General features: G+C 40.9%; 2 protein-coding genes across 5 annotated transcripts in view; one reads left to right on the top strand and one right to left on the bottom strand.

Annotated features, from left to right (window-relative positions):
* The window catches only part of POLR3A (RNA polymerase III subunit A), a 41,230-nt gene extending 32,702 nt beyond the window's left edge, over window positions 1-8,528 (bottom strand). For 2 of the 3 annotated variants that reach the window (XR_008733769.1, XM_055719693.1), the window contains exons 1-11: window positions 8,165-8,528; window positions 7,537-7,672; window positions 6,869-7,006; window positions 6,184-6,355; window positions 4,789-4,943; window positions 3,577-3,816; window positions 2,454-2,616; window positions 2,122-2,258; window positions 1,478-1,581; window positions 749-890; window positions 75-215 (exon numbers count right to left, since the gene is read on the bottom strand). Coding sequence is in view for 2 of the 3 variants with exons in the window: in XM_055719693.1 (XP_055575668.1) it covers window positions 75-215; window positions 749-890; window positions 1,478-1,581; window positions 2,122-2,258; window positions 2,454-2,616; window positions 3,577-3,816; window positions 4,789-4,943; window positions 6,184-6,355; window positions 6,869-7,006; window positions 7,537-7,672; window positions 8,165-8,526 (1,890 nt within the window). In the remaining variant the exon portion in view is untranslated. Of the gene's footprint in view, window positions 1-74; window positions 216-748; window positions 891-1,477; window positions 1,582-2,121; window positions 2,259-2,453; window positions 2,617-3,576; window positions 3,817-4,788; window positions 4,944-5,950; window positions 6,096-6,183; window positions 6,356-6,868; window positions 7,007-7,536; window positions 7,673-8,164 lie in introns of those variants that run through there. The other variant, XM_055719694.1, reaches the window with a different exon arrangement.
* Window positions 8,529-8,553: 25 nt separating this feature from the next.
* On the top strand, window positions 8,554-14,957 carry RPS24 (ribosomal protein S24). 2 transcript variants are annotated; one of them, XM_055719695.1, is made up of 7 exons: window positions 8,554-8,693; window positions 9,497-9,562; window positions 10,046-10,255; window positions 10,705-10,815; window positions 11,711-11,728; window positions 13,908-13,943; window positions 14,762-14,957. In XM_055719695.1, the coding sequence occupies exons 1-5, from the start codon at window positions 8,691-8,693 to the stop codon at window positions 11,714-11,716; spliced, it is 396 nt and encodes a 131-aa protein (XP_055575670.1). In that variant the 5' UTR covers window positions 8,554-8,690; the 3' UTR covers window positions 11,717-11,728; window positions 13,908-13,943; window positions 14,762-14,957. The 2 variants fall into 2 exon arrangements, with proteins under 2 accessions (XP_055575670.1, XP_055575671.1); XM_055719696.1 differs by lacking the exon at window positions 11,711-11,728.
* The last annotated feature ends 2,586 nt before the right edge of the window (window positions 14,958-17,543 follow it).

Below are 17,543 nucleotides of genomic sequence, written 5' to 3'. Positions count from 1 at the left end.
CACGCATGTTAAGAAATACAGAGCTCAGCCCACCTGTCACTAGCAAAATCCCAACCCCAACATTATCAACCTACCCCCATTAAAACAAGTGCTTCTGCTTTTGCTTCTTCTGTCTGAGGAAGGTGAAGGTTCATCTCATCTCCATCAAAGTCTGCATTGTATGGTGTACAGACACATTCATTAAATCTGAATGTCCTATGAGGTTTTACTCTAGCCTGGGGAAAAACAAAAACAACAACAACAACAAAGTGATGCACATGCAGTCAAGCATGCTGAAAGATGAAAAGCCATGCCACAGTGCTTCCTTGTGAGCTTTATCTTTTCTTTTTAATACAGACATGAGTCAAAATTTCCGATTACAGAATTTAACTCGAACAGGAACTGACAGAAATTGTAGTCAGGTTACGTTATACAAACGTAGATAATGACTTCCATTATGAAGAATTTACACAAAGCCCAGAACACAACATGCTTTGTAGAGTTCACATCAACTCTACAAAAATTAAATGCTTACGCAAGAACAGATACCAAGGTTAATTATGAGTATTAACAGAATTGTCCAGGCAGCATACTGCCCAGTTAGGCATCAATTCCCATGCAAAAGCACAACTGCACTGTACTCATTCCCACAGAGCGTTTCAAAAGCAGCTGTTTATTTTGGTGTAAGTGAGAATCACCAGCGAAGGCAGATCACATTCGTCCCCCTCGGGGCCACACCTCCTGCATGTTAGGCTGCGTTTGCACTTACTATGTGAGCCATGATGCTCAGCTTATGAAGAGACGGTTGTCGGTTGAACAGGACTATGTCACCATCTATGAGATGTCGCTCCACGATATCACCAAACTTCAGCTCCTGGGCCATCTTTTCTCGGTTTCCATATTTCAAAAATCTTAATAGTAAGACGTAACAATGAAGTCAGAAGAAAAAGTCAGAAAGATGTAAAGACAACTGAAAATAAATTGTGTTTATAATGCAAGCTCTTCCATTAAACATTGGAGCATTTGTATTACAATAACAAGAAGACAACACTGGTGTGGATTGCATCATTTATAAAAATAAAGAATTTGTTTCAACGCTATCAGGCAGTATAGGGCGTTTTACTCATATACTATCACTTACTACCCATAACCTGACCGCAGATTAGCTCTCCCACAAAAACAGCCAGTACGTGCCCACAACTGCCCATTTTCATTTATGTCTGTACTATTCCCTCTACTTCAAATAAGAAAAATTTAGTCATAAAAAAACCAAACCACATAGTTGCAGTCCACTATCATTAGTATGTACATTTAAATGTAACAGATTATCTAAAAGGAAATTGTACACTAAGCCTGAAGAGATCATGACAATTTTTTGTTACTGCCTTTTATAAAAGATTCTGAAAATAAACATTAATCCCTGCAGGCTTTCACACTGCAGTAAGAACAAGCTGATGGGGAGAAATAAGAAGCGAATCATTACAGATAAGCATGTTACCTTTTCATCTGCGTGTGCCTTTGCTGGATGAAGTTGGCTCCAGGATGAACATCAGGACCATTACAGACAAGTTTCCTCATAAAATTAATATTTGCTTTGTTCACCTGTTGCATAAAGACTTCAATAAGAAACAAACGAAACACTTTTCAGACCTCTTGTTTCTGTTGGTCGTTTCTGCATTTTCTAATTTTAGGCTCAACTGAAAATCCCCCTCAAAGCCTCCAGCTGCTGAAGGGAACAGGCAGGAGGAAATAGATCAGAAAAATGTAAGTCAATCTTAGAGCAGAATATTCAGAGTGAAATTAAATTAAAAGTCTGGGAAGTAAATTCAGGAATAAAAGTACCCAGCCACTCCTTAGACAGATACACCAACAAACACATGAAGCTATATAAAGTTAAAAAACTACCAAGCAAAACTTCTCTCTCGACATGTCATTCCTTACACCGTATGCCTTCACAGTATTCGCATGTATCTGACACCACAACCTTCATTTACCAGCAGCAACGCAACTGGCAAAGCATCACTGAATGACATTTTGAACATAAAGGAATACATTGACTCCCTTTTATAGTAAGACTATAAAGAAAAACACTGAGGTCTGGTTTAAAAAAATAAAAAAAAGTTTTGGTTCTATGCTACTTACCTTTTCAGGAAAGGTTAGTATTTTAGCGACATGAATAGGCACTGCTACTTCATCTATTCGTAAGTTAGGATCAGGTGAAATGACCGTTCTGCCAGAGAAATCCACTCGCTTTCCAGACAGATTGCCTCTAAACCGACCTAAAGTGAAAACTCTTCTATAAAAAAATTGTTTCAAAATGTTGCCTGTTAAGACAGCATATTAGAACATCTCTCAAGGTACTTCAATAAAGCGCAACACATAGTGGCGGAGAGATGCTTTGGAATAGCAAATATTTGTGGATTAATTAAAAAAAAAAAAAAAAAGGAGATAATTAAAAACAACTTTAGACAAACCTTGCTTTCCCTTAAGTCTCTGAACAAAACCTCGGGTCCATTTTTTAGGTGCCATGTTGAGAGGAATTCCGGAGAGCTCACTATTAATGTACAGGGCACACTGTAGTTGAAGAAAATCCCAGTCTTCCATAATCATCTGTGTCTTGGCTCCTGATATCCTATGCTAAACAAAACAGTAATCCAGTTAGGAAAATAAGTGTAAGAACGCTAAACTAGCAAAGAATTTTTCTGCTCGGAGTACAACTCTTCTTTCGAAACTAACGTTAAAAAAATTCATACACTGGAATGAAAAAGGCAAAACAACTTTACAACAGGATGCATAGTGCTATGTAAGATACTAAGGCCACTCACAAGAGAACCCAGCAAAAAACTTCCTTTGGCTATCATCAGCTTTGGACAAAAGCTCACAAAACTATGCATTTGTTTAAATTACATTTTTCCCATGCCACTTAAGTTAAGCTAATGTAACTTCACAGCCAGGAAAATTACCTGTAAACAATAATTTTTGGCAATTATGGGAGAGTCAGCACTCACTTGACTTTGTCTGCCTGACAACAGACTAGTTTTGAAAAGCCTGAAAAGTATTAGTCTGGTAGAACTTTTCTAAATAAAATGATAAATTGTCACATTTACTTCTAGCCTCAATGCGATAACGATGCTAACTGAAACCTGGGCAAAGAAGCAGTAAAAACAGAGGAATTCTACACAGAAAGAAACCCCAACCCAACAGGTATAACGTTTTCATTATAAGCGACCACTTAAGAAGTGCCATAGTCAGAGTGGGGAGAAGGAAGAAAAAAAACCCAAAGGGAATGGGAGGGAAAAAAAAAACCAACAAGAAAACCAGTTGAGCTTACAGACCAGAACTCAAAGGAAAAAACATTTCCCATAACCCACCAGCAGATCTTCAGCAGGTCCTGTACTGCAAGCTGCCAGTCAGCCAGCTCCATCCGAAGCAAGTTTCTCCATTTCGTTCAACAAAACGCCAAATGACACAGCAGCACAGTACAGTATTGCTTGCTAGATTGTAAGCAGTAAGACAAGTAAAGCCACTTGCTATATTAAATTCTAGTGAAATCATTTCAAAGGCAACAGTCTCTGAGAGCCTGGCAGGACGACTCACCTTTTTTATTACATCATTAAGGAAAATTATCTCTGTCAGTTTCATTGTTAAGTCATCTTCATTGGTTCCAGACTTTAAGTCGCTCACGACAGAGGGTCTGATACACAGTGGAGGCACCAAGAGTCGTCTGAGGATCAAATCTGAAGGTTTACCTGCTTCTGGGTTCATTAGAAGCAGAGGGATGTCTTCTGCTGGGATCCTTTTGAAGAGGTTCAATACTACCAAAGGATTCAAGTTTTCCTACAAAAGCCATTGGAGAATGAGGAGAACAAGCCATCATGTAACAGTTTCAATGTGTCCCTCTTCCCTTTGTTTACTGATTATTCAAAACTAAAGTATTTTTAAAGGGTAAATAGAGAACTAATCATGGAAACCAAACTATGTTTGGGTTTGCTTAATCTTAACCAAAGCTTTTAGCATCTCAGATGTTAACTTCATATATATTTTCCTTCCTTTTTTCCCCTTGTACATCAGCATTTACTTCTCATCATGTTACTCTCTCTTCTAAAGACTAAATACTGGCAGTATTTCATAGTTATTTGACAAAGCAGCTCAATAAACCTCAGATCAAACTTACTGTACATTGTATTAATTTCATTAGTGAAGAAAAGTATTAACTACAGTACTTTCTAGATCATCTTTCAAAATTTCATTTCTCTCTTCTTAGCACAACTACTGCTGTAGTGTAAGAAACTCCAGATATTCACTATTTTTTCTGTTCAAATATGTACCCTGAGATCCTCCCAGCTTGCAAAGAGCAGAAGGAAACAAAACTGCGCGCAAGGCAAAGCTGAATGAAACAAAAAGGTTAGGTAATTAAGCCTCCTCTCTTTCTCAGCATTGGGTTCTCCTGAAGAGAAAACCCACTTCTGTGTTTTGTAATCATCTCAGATTTACAGTAAAGCTACACGTACATGGCGAGTTTATACGGCCCTCTATTTCTTCTCCCTTTTCTAGCTTATGGAAGTATAACACACCAAGAACATCTCCTTTCTTTACAGGGAGCTATGTATCAGAACATACCAATAAACTACATTTTTCATTTTAGTAGAGTTCGCATTATTGCAATAAATACAAACATGCCTCAAGTGTCTTTTGGCACACTAAAATCTTGGACCACCACAAAGCTTAAGCTGCTCCAGTTAAAACCTCTGAGGAGTTTCCTTTCACACACAAAAATCAGCTGAAAATTCAAGTCTTAATAAAATTCACCTGAGCTCTTCCCAGTAAGGGTTCTACTTCTTTGTTATGTTCTATGGCAGTTTCAAAGGACTGGAGAAAAGTAGATACTATTGGATCTATGACTTTCTTATTGGTCTTGTACTTTTCATGTATTATTTTCAACAAACCACACTTCTTCACAGTTCCTGCAAGCAAATAAAGGTGGGTTGTTTTTTTTTAAACAATAACAAAAACATCAGGGAAAAAACCCAAACACCCCCTCCAACACTTGAGTAAGCTACAATTCCAAAAACTAGCTAAACCTTCAGCGAACGGAAGAATAAAATAAAACTTTACCAGCTTTATTAACCAGTTGCCTGAATTGACAAAACAAAGAGAACAATCGGTTAACATCTCCCTGTACGTCTGCCTTGGTGTGCCTGGATCATGATGTGGCTTCTGAAGCTGAAAGCAGGCGGTTTAAATTCACCCTCACCTCAATCACAGGCTAAGATATACCATGCTTTATATACCATCCTTCTGTCTTCCAAAATAATTTTTCAAGTAAATTGTTAGAAAAATCTGAGAAATACTTTCATATCATGCAGGTAGCATTATTCACCAAACTTCCACAGACTAGGAACAAGTGCTTTCCAAACTCAATTATTTTTATTGAAGTATACTGACCTACCACTTAATTTTGTAAATGCCTTTTGTTTGTGCCTCCTTTATATGTGGCTCTAGTTATTCAGGCTGCTGACCATTAAAACAAACAACCCACAATTTTCACGAGTTAAAACCAAAGTTTTAAGTTATGAATTTAATATCCCCTACGAATCTGTAACGCTGGAAGTCCTTTCACAGTAATATCACTTGTTCAGTGTACATGAAGGAAGAAAAAAAAAAAAAAAGATTTTGAAAAAAGTTAAATCTTACGAACATATTCTGCCCTGAAGAACAAATTCCGTTGTAACCCAAGATGATCACAGCTCAAATACTTTCAAATTGCAGAGGATATCCTACTAGAGGATAACACGCACATCTAGTCTTAAGATGTTTTAATACGATGAAAAATGAAGTTGACTCGAAATTACCAAGCCTATGAATGCTTCTATGTTAAAGCACACATCGCTGATAACAGCTCCTAATACGTTTAGAAAGGTCTTAAACAGATGGGGTTTTTGCCATTATTCAAGTATCAAATACTGCTTACCGCCATGAAGAAGCATCACATGAAACAAACCAAGCAACTAGGGCAATGCCTATATCCACATAAATGATATGTGAACAAGCACGTTCCTGGCATTAAGAATGCCACTCCCTGTTTCTTAATGAAGGCCTGAGAATATACCCATCAGCTGTGGAACAAAGAAGCATATTCAAGATTTTGGTGCCAAGTAGAAGACATCACAGCAGACAACTTTAACTGCTAACGTCAAGACTCACCATTAAAGGCACCACAATAAGGACAAGTGTTTTTCTTTCGGCACTTTTCAGACACCTTCTTTTTTAGCCCTCTCTTCTGAAGATATGTAAGGCCAGGCCGCTTCAGGTAATCCAAAAACTGTTTTTTTTCTTCCACTGACAGCATGATACGGCAACAGGTTTTGCAGATCATCTTAAATGTAAGCACACATAAACACAGCTGTTTAACAGGCACATTCAGAGACCTAACCTCTCCTACCAAAACTTCAGTTGTTCAGTAGAATGCAGATTTTTTAAATTAAATATGATTGTCTTGGTTGAAAGACTAATTCATATACTGTAACACACAGAAAAAAGTACATGGAAAAAAGAAAAATACAGTCAACGAGGCAAGTCCTTCTCTAAGCTCTGCAGGACCTTAAAAACCCATACAAAGCAAACAAATTTACTGGGATGTCCTAAATGGCCAGTTATACGGCATACATTTAATTTGAATGACCATGGAAAAAATAATGGATTGAATTAATGACTCTGAGACTACAAAAAATAAACCAGATGTATTTACATCACTAAGAGTGGTATTTAATTTACAAAACACAAGATACATAAAGGTTAAATTTATAATACTATGCTATCTTGATCTTCTCAATTACTCTTTCAAGCATCATCTTTCCTTTTTCTGCCAATAAATCATAATCATGTTTACCTGTAAGATGCCTATCACAGCTTTGAAGTATCCAACATGAAAACACGGTAGTTCTAAGTCAATGTACCCATAATGTCCTAAACAATCAGCCAGATTTTTTCCACAGGTTTCACAGGGGCAGTCTTTTTCACTGGTTCCCTTTGGGAGAAGGGGAAAACACACACAGAAAAAAAAATTAGCTGTAATGCACCGAATTAGTAGAAAATACAACAGTTCCTAACTAGTCAGCTATCCCGACAGCAGACCCGCTCCTTTTTCCCAGCATCAGAAGCATGTCAGTAGCATTACGCTCACTCCAAGGCTTAAAAAGAAAAATGTCTTTCATACATAGGCCCTGCTGATACCAGCGACATTAACTCATCCTGCTCTTGTAACTGATCTTACAGCCCGCTAACCGACAATATGGCATTTTATAGCCATGTGTCTCTGGGCATCCCAACAACCTGGCAGAAAGAAGTTATCTCCTGCCTCAAAAGAATACTTTCCTTAAGCCTCCAAAGGCACTAAGGAAGTAGTTGTGGCTGCAGCTAACAGTCTACGCAATTCAAGCAGAGCCATTTGCACTTATTTTGGACAAGCACTACATTTCAGTTGTTCCAACTTATTTCTAACCACGTCAAGTAATTCCATAAAAAGGGTTTGGGAAAAAAAAAAGAAAAGGTTCTCACCATGCGATGGTCAAGTACTCCATACTGCAGCGGAGAGTGATGGTTGTCCTGACTATACAAGTTTTTGCTAACCACTTGGATGTGAGCTTGCTGACGCATCTCTTCTGGGGATTTCATGCCAAAACAGATGTGGCTTCTAGGATGGGAAATTTCACGTGTGTCACACATGTGCACGTACTCACAGAGATGCAGAAATATGTTACTACGTGTCCAGACGCAATGCAAAGGGAGTTAAATTCATCCACACTACCACTGAAGTAGATTGTTTTAGACAATTATTCAAAATAGCGCTGTTTTTCTGTGAATTGGTGGTTTCTACCCGAAGTTTACCGATGTTCTCAGGCAACCCTAGAGCTGCACAGCCACACGCCTGCCGAGCCAGGGCCCGAGCCAGGCCCGGCCAGCCCGGGGCCAGCTCAGCCCACACCAGCGCCTCTAGAAAGGGGAAAAACGGTAACCGCAGCTCCCTCCGCCGCTCCCCCCCCCCCGCCGCCGCACACCGAACTCCCTGCCAGGGCCACCCGCAGCGGCTGCAGGCCGCGCCGGCACCCCGGACGCTCCCCCAACACCGGGCAGCGGCCCCAGGGCCTCCCACCGCGCCCAGCGCCACACGGGCCGCCCCGCTCACATCTTCTTGGCCACATCTGTCTCCCTGAACTGCTCCTTCACCATGGCGGCGGGGGGGGAGAGGGAGGAGGGGGGATGGGTCGGGCAGCGGCAACCCCTCAGCGTGCGGCTCGGCTGCACCCAGCGGCGCAGAGCACCCTCCGCCCGCAGCGCCCCCTGCTGGCCCACGGCTAAACCCGCCTCTGAGGGAGGGCACCGCCCCTCACGGCCGCCTCCGGGGCCCACGGGCGGAGCCACGCAGGACCGCGGGGCGGGAGGCGGAAGCAGCCCCTCACAGCGCCGGTACTTGGCAGAGGGGCCCGGCTGGCTGGTCCCGGGGCCGAGCCTGGCCGCCACGCCCGCCGCCGGGCCTATCAGGCACATATAGACCGCCGCCTCCGCCGCCTCCTTCCGTGTCCGGCTCTGGAGCGGACACCCCGGAGCGTGGCCCCGCCCCCCGCACGAAGGACCCCGGCACCGCCTTATGATTGGCTGCGGGCGCGCGGCACTTCCTTTTCTCGCTCGCTGGCAAGGAGGCCGTCGCCGCGATGGTGAGTGCCGGCGCTGGGCAGCGGCAATCCGTTCTCTATCCGCCCCCCGCCGCCGCCATCCTGCCCCCGGCCGGCTCCTAGCCGGTCCGTCGGTCAGCCCCTGGCGGGACCTGAGGGCGGGCTTGGCATTCCGTTGCCAGCCGGGGCTCCCGCGGCCGGCCTGCTTGCGGCTGGTCGGGGCCGGTTGGCAGCGAGCGGGGCCGGGTTGCGGGCCGGGGCCTGGCCCCCGCGGGGTGACTGCGGTTGCTCGGTAAGAGCAGGCCTGCGCTTTGGTAGTAGCTTTACCCTGTATTTGTTCCCTTAAAGTGGTAATGGGCGCTGTGGATCATGCCCCTGTACTGGTTTCAAAGTTTTTTCCTGTTGGAAAGTCTTAAGGAATCGGTAACATATAGGGCTTTTGTAAAGTAAACATCCCCACAAAGGATATGGTAACATATAGGCCATGTAACACTGAAGAAACTGCTGTTGTATGATTGTGCTGCTTGGGCTTGTAATCTGTGTGTTTCAGTAAAAGCTGCTTCAGCTATTCAAATGGTAGGAGTAAGTGTGGATGTTGCTGTGATATTTGGCAGCTGGGAATGAGTCTTATTTTTTGAATATACTCTTCAGAGCTGTTTTCATGTACTCTATATGTACTTCTTTTTAGAGCTGCTGAACCCAGGGCCAGCCCGCTTGTTACGAGTTCCCTGTCAGGACTTGAGAGACTTCTGACTGTTGCTGCACAGTGTGTTATTTATACACTTGTTAAGTCTGGACTGTATGTGTAGCTATTGTTTTGTGTTACTTTGTTTCTTTTCTTGCAGAACGAAACAGTGACCATCAGAACCAGGAAGTTCATGACAAACAGGCTTCTTCAGCGCAAGCAGATGGTAAAACAATACAGAAAATTGCTTTTAGTTTGTCTGTTGGTTTTGGGCTGCAGGTGTTTTTTTTAGGCGCTCTAAGGGGCCTGTAAAACCTCCAGAGACCCTGTTGTTATAGGCTTAAACGCGTTGATGTATGCTGAAGTTAAAATTTGATGGTGAAGTACAGAGTTGGGTTGTCATTTGCAGTTGCACCAGGGGAGGTTTAGATTAGATATTAGGAAAAAATTGTTCACAGGAAGAGTGGTTAAGCACTGGAACTTAGTGACATGGTTTGGTGGGACTTTATGGTTGGACTCTACCTTAGAGGTTTCTTCCAATCAAAATCATTACCTCAAGTGGGAAACCTAGAATTTTGTATCAAATCAATACTACTTTTTACTGCCAAGGAAGGTTAGCGTATGTGTTAAGCTCATGGTGGGACTGTAGCACCTGGCTGTTGCGCTGGATACTGACTTTTTACTCAACTTGTAAAAATTTCCTTCTTAGGTGATTGATGTTCTTCATCCTGGGAAGGCCACAGTCCCCAAAACAGAAATCAGGGAAAAGCTGGCGAAAATGTACAAGACGACCCCTGATGTTATTTTCGTCTTTGGCTTCAGAACTCACTTTGGTGGTGGCAAGACAACAGGTTTTGGCATGATCTATGATTCCCTGGACTACGCAAAGAAAAATGAACCAAAGCACAGGCTTGCTAGGGTAGGTTGTTTTTCAGTAACTTGAGAACAATTAGGATGGATTTGAAGTGTTGTGACTTACATGTCTAAAAGCCAAAGTTTGTGACAGTGCTGTTGTACTCAAGAGTTCTGTAAGAGGTCTTAAAATAGTATTTTAGCTTCTGCATTTACAAAATAGGCTAAGTTTTTTATTGTATATTACAGGGGAACTGGGAAGGCAAAACATACTACCAGTGATACTTATCAGTAATAGATAATTAACCACTATTGAAGGTCTTGAAGAAGCATTAAGGGATGGGGCTGATGCATATGCTACTTCAGTGCCTAGATTTTGTGTTCATTAGTTAAATTGTGTCACTATTTAGCTAACATTTGAAATTTAAACAGTATTGGAAGAGTCCAGAAATAGTAGAGCTTAATTTCAGAGCTGTTATCAGTGAAACAATGTTAAATGCAACTGTTTCTTAATAGCATGGCTTGTATGAAAAGAAGAAGACTTCCAGGAAGCAGCGAAAGGAGCGTAAGAACAGAATGAAGAAAGTCAGGGGCACAGCCAAGGCAAATGTTGGTGCTGGCAAGAAGGTAGGATGAGAATATCTGTGAACTAGAGGGAGCATGTTGCCTTTGAAATGTTGATTAGAAAATCTTCAACAGAATAACATTGTTTTTCTTCCATTTCTTTCACCTGTTCTACTGGATAACAGAAGGTAATCTGTGTGGTGTTTTATAGCTTGTTATCAGCTCAGTAGCTTAGTTTGCTCCTTGCTGCTGCAATCATAGCTGATGTAATGTCAAACAATGCTGCTTAAGTGATCCTTTCCTACGTGCCACTAGGAACTGAGGTTAAACTTTAGTAAATCTAACAGTATTGCTCTAATCGCATAACTCGGTCTTGCAATATGCAAAATAAATCATCTTAACACCTGTTACTCAGATTGCCTAAATATCTAATGCTTACTCCCCCAAGCTGATATAATTAATGGAATTAATTATAGAGTATGTTTAGTTAAGGATGTGTGGTGGTGTAGCCAGTCAGAACAGCATGTAAGTAGAGGTAAGGTAGAATGCCTGCTTTATCCTGTGTTTAAGTGACTGATTCCCAAGATGGGCAGTTTTCCCTGGTGGGAGCTTCCTGTGCTGTGGCTGCAACTTGACACAAGCAGCTTGGAGGGAAGGCAGAGTTCATCATCTATCATGAAAAAAAAAAACAACAACCCCAACAAAACCAACAAAAACCCCACTGAAACAGGGGAATAGCCTGGGTGTAGAGACAATCATCTTCCTTTGTAGCTTTTTGTCCTCAGAAAAATGCCAAGTAAGCTGTGCAGTTAAGTGGAGTTTTACAAGTGTTTTAGCAAGGGGGGAGAGGGTGATGGGTTTTGATGCTTAGCTCTGTAGTTGCTGAAGTGTGTTGACATCTTGAACTTTAGTAATCTTCACTTTTGCTTTTTTCTACTTTCTTGGAATTCTCCATCAGAAATGAAGTATCTAGCAGGTACTGAAAATAAGCATGGATGTGGTGACTGAATTATACATCACTGAAACGTGTCCATCCTTTTAATCGAAGCACTGTACTGCCTTGCATACATGCACCTTTGCTTTCAACTTGCTTCTGCCCTGTAAGGGTTCAGATAACTACTTAATGAATTTTAGTCTGTGTGACTTGGGATTAAAAAAATTGGCTAATGGCAAACAAAGACTTTTTGAAACTAGTGAAACAAGAAGGAATTCCAGTGAGAAGAAATCCAAGTAACTTGATGCCATTGATTTGAGGCATTGGTTCAGAACGCTCCAGGTTCTCATTCAAAGTAGTACAGTGCAATTGCATGTGTAACGTGATCTTTGTGTGAAAGTAGTTGTGCATCTATGAAAACTAAGTCACATCACAGCTTAGTGCTTTTGAGGCGATGGTTGGAAATGACACATTTGTCAGCGTTAAACTGTACTTAAATATTGGCTTTAATATTCCAAGTTAAGCTACAAGTTACAGTGAAGTTAGAAATCTCTGTAAAATTAGATTCTGCAAACTTATCAGATGAGAACTAATCTACCCGATAAGTTTTGGAGCCTTTTTCGTTCCTGCTTCAAGGCCCTGCTAAATGATGAAATCCTACAGTTGTTTACAGTGTAACAGCGCAAATAAGCATTTGGGTATAGTAGCAACATTGATGTACCCCCCCCCCCCCTTGCCAGTGTCATGGGGAGCCATTCAGGTTGCACTGCTAACAGTAGAATGGATAAACTTCTTCCCTTGAAGACTTTGGCACTTGGAGGTAGCTGTTGTTGAGTGTTAATGTGGAATGGCTAAATGAATGTCATTTGAATTACTAAAGTTGTCTGGTTCATAGAAACTCTTGAAGCATATATAACCACGTAGAAATTTAATATCAGGATCGTGTGCTGTGATAATTATGTAGCAGATGTGACTTCTGTATCAAGTGCTTACCAAACTGGCATGCAATCTCAGTAGTAGATGAACTGCGTTTCTGATTAGAGTTTTTTTAATGTCATCTTACGTGGTCTTTTAATGTATAAGTATGCATGGATTAGATATTAATTGTTTACCAGTTTTGTTAAATCTTTGTGTCCTTGCATTAAACTTTGACTAAAACCAACTTAATTTAGTTGCTTTCTGGAAAACTTGCTTAAGAGTTTTGTGCTGCATCACAGAAAAAAGCTTGTGGAATACACTGCGTCTGAAAGCTTTGTCTTGAAAAATGCATGTTTAAACGTAATGGTGTGGCATGGTTCATCATCCTTTATCCCGGCCATATGGAGGAATTTTTAACAGGAGTTCTGGCATATGTTCTGGAGTCTACCTATATAAGCTATGAAAAGTGTTTCTCAGAAATGTGTAGGCACTTGCTTCTGAGACGTCTTCAGGCAAGTCTGTTGTTGTAAAAGCTATGTACAGTATAGCGGGAAAACTATTGAAATGGTGAATCATACTTGATTAGTTTTTCTTGAACTTTTAAGTCTGATATCAACTGTGCTACTGTCTTGACTGTTAGAAGTTTTCTTTAGTGCTTCCTTTCCCTTTTTCAGAATTCCCATTCTGTTCTTTGTGTACTTTGAAGAGAAGTATTTTAAAATAGTTTGTGGTGTTTAATATATTCTGTAGATCTGCTTTGCTGAGGTCACATAAAAGTTTGCAACAAGCAGATGTGGGTCTCCCTAACCTAGTGTTCGCATCTAGAGCAGTGACCCATATGCCCTAGGCTACTGAAATGCAAAAATAAAGAAACACCCACCCACCCAACCTTTTAACCTCACAAATGTGGTTGTGACAGCTTTTGACATGTGAGCCTTCCAAACAGAAATGTGTTGTGTTGTTTTTGTTTTTTAAAAACAAACCCTTGATCACACAGAGGTGTGGATGGATAGGCACTTTAAGCCTTTGTAGGTAGCCTGTAGGTATAATTTAACATGCAGTTGCAATCTGAGTATTATTTAACCTCTAAACAGCTATTGTTAAGTCCCGTTATGTGTTGGAGGGAATGTATAATGGAAGCCTTCAGCCTCTACATTACTAAAAACTCTGAGTGTTTCTTATGGCTTTCCACTGTGGTAATCGGAAAAATAGACATACTGTGAGTGTCAGTGGAAAGCCTTAAATACTCATCTTCTACAGCAGTAGCTGTTCTCTCACTAAATAATGTTTGTTTTTTCCCCAGTAAATGAGCATACTTCAGATGGAAAATGGATAACAGGTATGACTTCAGAATGCTTTGTAAGGGTAGACGTCTAGTAGTCGTTACGATGATACAGGTCTAATGCTGATTTATGTAAATACCATGGTACCTGTGCTGATACAGAACCCAGTGCAAGAGTTCAAGACTAAGAAAGACCGAAATAGTTACAAATCACTATTGTGGTTACTACCGAGTCGATAATTTATGTGACTTCCACTTACATGAAATACCTGTTTAGCATAAAGACTGAAATAATAAATGAGGCAGCTTAGATCTAATGTTGCAGAAAGTGTTGATTATTTAGCCTTATTGTAAACAAGGCTTACATTTTCCTACATTTTGTAAACTAATGAGAGGCTAGTACACTGTGGTTTTTATTGCCTTAAATAGATTGAAGTAGTGCAAATTCTATTCTTGACGAGAAATTTCTGTTGTTTTCTTACAGATATTTATTTGCATTAAATTTCTCTAAAACAAACCTGATATTCTTTACATTGTAACTGTTATAGACCTCTCTGGTTTTGTTAGAAATGGTCTGAATGACTCGGTGTAAAGCAACTAAACAGTTTGTCTGGGAGCTGATGTACTGAATATAATGTCTTAAAACGGAAAGCTGGCAGAGCAATTGTAGCACATCAAGCTGTTAGGCAGGAAGACACTAATCTAGGCTCTCATTTGTTCCCATGACAGTACTATGAGGTTTTGAACCTTACGTTCTAAGAAAGGCAGTGTGATTCACCTGGCTTATTGGGGAATCAGGTTTTCAGGCTCTGTAAAGGTATGACTGTAAAAATGGTTTTAATAGAGTGGCACTGATCTATCTTTTTCCTTCACAGACTATGTTATTCTAAGAAGAAATACAGACTTGCTCTGGAAAGAAGCTGCTCATCTGGCTTTAATATCAAATAAACTATGTCAGTAAAATGCTGGTTTACCCTTTGATTTTGATTCGAAAGCTACCATTTTGTAAAGTTTTGAGAAAATCAAGATTGGTGCACTGTTTGCACTGTATTAAAATCTTTACATAATTAAGCAATTCTTGTTCAGAGTATTATTTTGAGGCGAATTGGAGCTTTCTGCAGGTGATAGTAGAAGTAATTTGGAAGCAGGCAGCATTAGTTAATGGAGGTAAGTGTGCTTGCATCACCTGGTGTTCAAATGGTGGTTTGGAAAGTAATCTCAAGATGTGCTTGTTTGCCTGTATTGTGTAGACCAGTACAATATAGCCAAAGGGTGAACAAAACATGTGGACAGGGGTATTCAGAGCTACATACTTCTACAGTTAAGATACCTGCTAATGAAGGAGTCGGGTATGACTTGTCTTTTGGTCCTGAGTGGTCTGGACAGGCTCTGGGTTCTGTCTCCAGACTGCAAACCATACAGCGCATGCCTAATTTTTCATCTGGTAGTGTTAAAGGAGTTATTTAAGATTGGATTAGTGGCTGGAAGAGGTATACGGTGTGCTAGAAATGTGGACTTCTAGTGCAGGTATTTCAAGTGGTGAGCACAACAGAAGTTTTGTAGTTTAAATGGGACTGAAATGGATGGGGCTGTTCTAGCAGCTGTGCTGATGGAGGCTCTGACTGTATTACCCAAGTACCTTTGTACTGAGGCAGCATGTTGTAACTTGGGTAATTTTAGTGACTAGGGGGGGAAACCAACAACAGCATAGTTAAGAACTGTTGAAGTGGTTGGAAAAGAGGATACTGTTGTCCTGATGACTTCCTTACAAGATCTGGTAAGTAATAAAGCACTTAATGCCTCTCTTAGTACCTTCTGTGTGAGTCTTGAACTGGTGGGCTTGCTGTTTGCGTTCAGCAGCATCACACTTGGCTGTACAGTAGATTTTCTGTACGTCACGCTGTGTGTTTCTGCTTTTATTGGGGTTAGTAACTGGGAATAGCAAGCAGCTCCCCTGCTGAAGGGATAGGTATTCCCATTTTTTTACAAAGGTAGGTGAACTGGTGATGTTAGGCTAAGGGGGTGAGTGAAACGCAGTAATCGCTTCTAAAATAATAATTCTCATTCTGAAGTCCTGTGCAAATTAAAAGGCTTTTTTACTTGGCAGACAGACCTTCAAAGACAAGTACCTACTTGATGTTCTCACCGAAGGTTGTAAGTGTGTTAAATCCTGAAGTTTGCTAGAGGGATATTAAAAGTGCGATTTTTGTGTTTGGGTGATGTGCACTGAACTCCTTGAGATAGCAGGTATGTTTTCAGTAGGTGACAGTACAATTTCTGACAACAGAAAAGGTAGTAAGGGATACGGAGCAAACATGCAAGGCTTAAGAGTTAGAATGTAAACTTGTTTTAAAGGTAATGCTTGCAGTAAGCCCTTTCTGTGTATAATGTTCAACATGAAAGGAGAGAAGAGTCATGCTATTAAATGTAATTGAACAATCACTAGGGGGTGGTGTGAACACAGTGATAGAAATACAAGGGAGACTTGTATAGCTATTTTTCACAAAATAGGCTGCAAGGAAGCCAAATTACCTCTTTAGCAAGGGACAAACACCTTTGAAATATGCATTAAAAATAGTTGGGTTGAGGATCTGAGGCTTTGAGTGATATTTTTGTTTCACTGGTGGTTTTTTGAATTGAATGGAAAACCATCTGTTTCAATGAAGACCATACAGTTAGTGTTTTCCAAATGTTTACTGTTCTAAAGCTCCAGAGTGCTGGCATGAATTCTAGTTGCTCTTTTCAGAAGCCGCCTTACCTTAGCTTTAAGCAATCAAGAAAGGGTCTATAAGTAAGTGGGGGCATAAAGGTGTTATCTGTCTTTCATAGTCTTGATGTTTTGACTTGATATAACAGTGCTGTTACAGGGGGCATGTACCTCTTGAAGCAGAACTTGGCTCTTCAAGTTCTGGAGTACTGAAGGTTCCCTTCTTCTATTTTCTCATGTCTTAAATGCTATTAATTACAGGGTCATTTATGAGGTACAGTAATTTTTTGAAGCAGATGGATTGAAATAAGCTGTCTTATTTGGTGCTGTAATTTTGGGTTTGATGCCCCATTTTGCTTTAAGATACACAGCAAAAAATTCCTGGTGACTCCCTGGAACAATCAACTCTCCTTGTTGCATGGTTAGGTTATAACCCCATGTCTGTAAGCTGTACTCTTGTCTTGCAATATGAGGCGTTAAACACCAAAAATAGGGAAGGGGACAAAATGACGTTGAAGTGATCCAGAATTAACTGATCAAATAGGATTGCCCTATTTGAGTGTTGCCACTAGCCAGCATTGACGTGGCTGTCCTATTCTCCTCTCGTTCCACGTGGAAAATGGCAAGCAACTGAATAGCTGTCACGTGAAATCTTGGTGCTTCAACAGTCTGGAGACAGGAGCAGCTCTTCATGCGAGTCCTCGTTCTGCCAATGTTTTGCCTTCGTCTGCCGCAGTCCAAGCGACGTGTGGCAGGTGTTCTGTAATTCAGAAGTTTAATGCACATGTCATGCTGTGAACACTAGGTTAATCCCCTTTCCTGTGGGAGGTAAAACAATTAAGTGGAAAGCATTGATGAACAGGAATTGTCACTACTTTCCCTACTGTGTGCTCAAGGTACCCTTTTATTTCCTGCTGGTCTTGACACATCCCATCATCTATAGGTAGCGG

Source organism: Falco cherrug, chromosome 9, assembly GCF_023634085.1.
Source record: "Falco cherrug isolate bFalChe1 chromosome 9, bFalChe1.pri, whole genome shotgun sequence".
NCBI classification, from domain to species: domain Eukaryota; kingdom Metazoa; phylum Chordata; class Aves; order Falconiformes; family Falconidae; genus Falco; species Falco cherrug.
The sequence above is the reverse complement of the archived record's forward strand: the minus strand, read 5'-3'. Positions and strand labels throughout refer to the sequence as shown.

What these genes read in the sequence shown, in the direction of transcription:
- RPS24 (XM_055719695.1), top strand. An exon ending in TTCTTCAGCGCAAGCAGATG is followed by an intron (nt 9,563 to 10,045) that starts GTAAAACAATAC and finishes TTTCCTTCTTAG; the next exon opens with GTGATTGATGTTCTTCATCC. An exon ending in CAAAGCACAGGCTTGCTAGG is followed by an intron (nt 10,256 to 10,704) that starts GTAGGTTGTTTT and finishes GTTTCTTAATAG; the next exon opens with CATGGCTTGTATGAAAAGAA.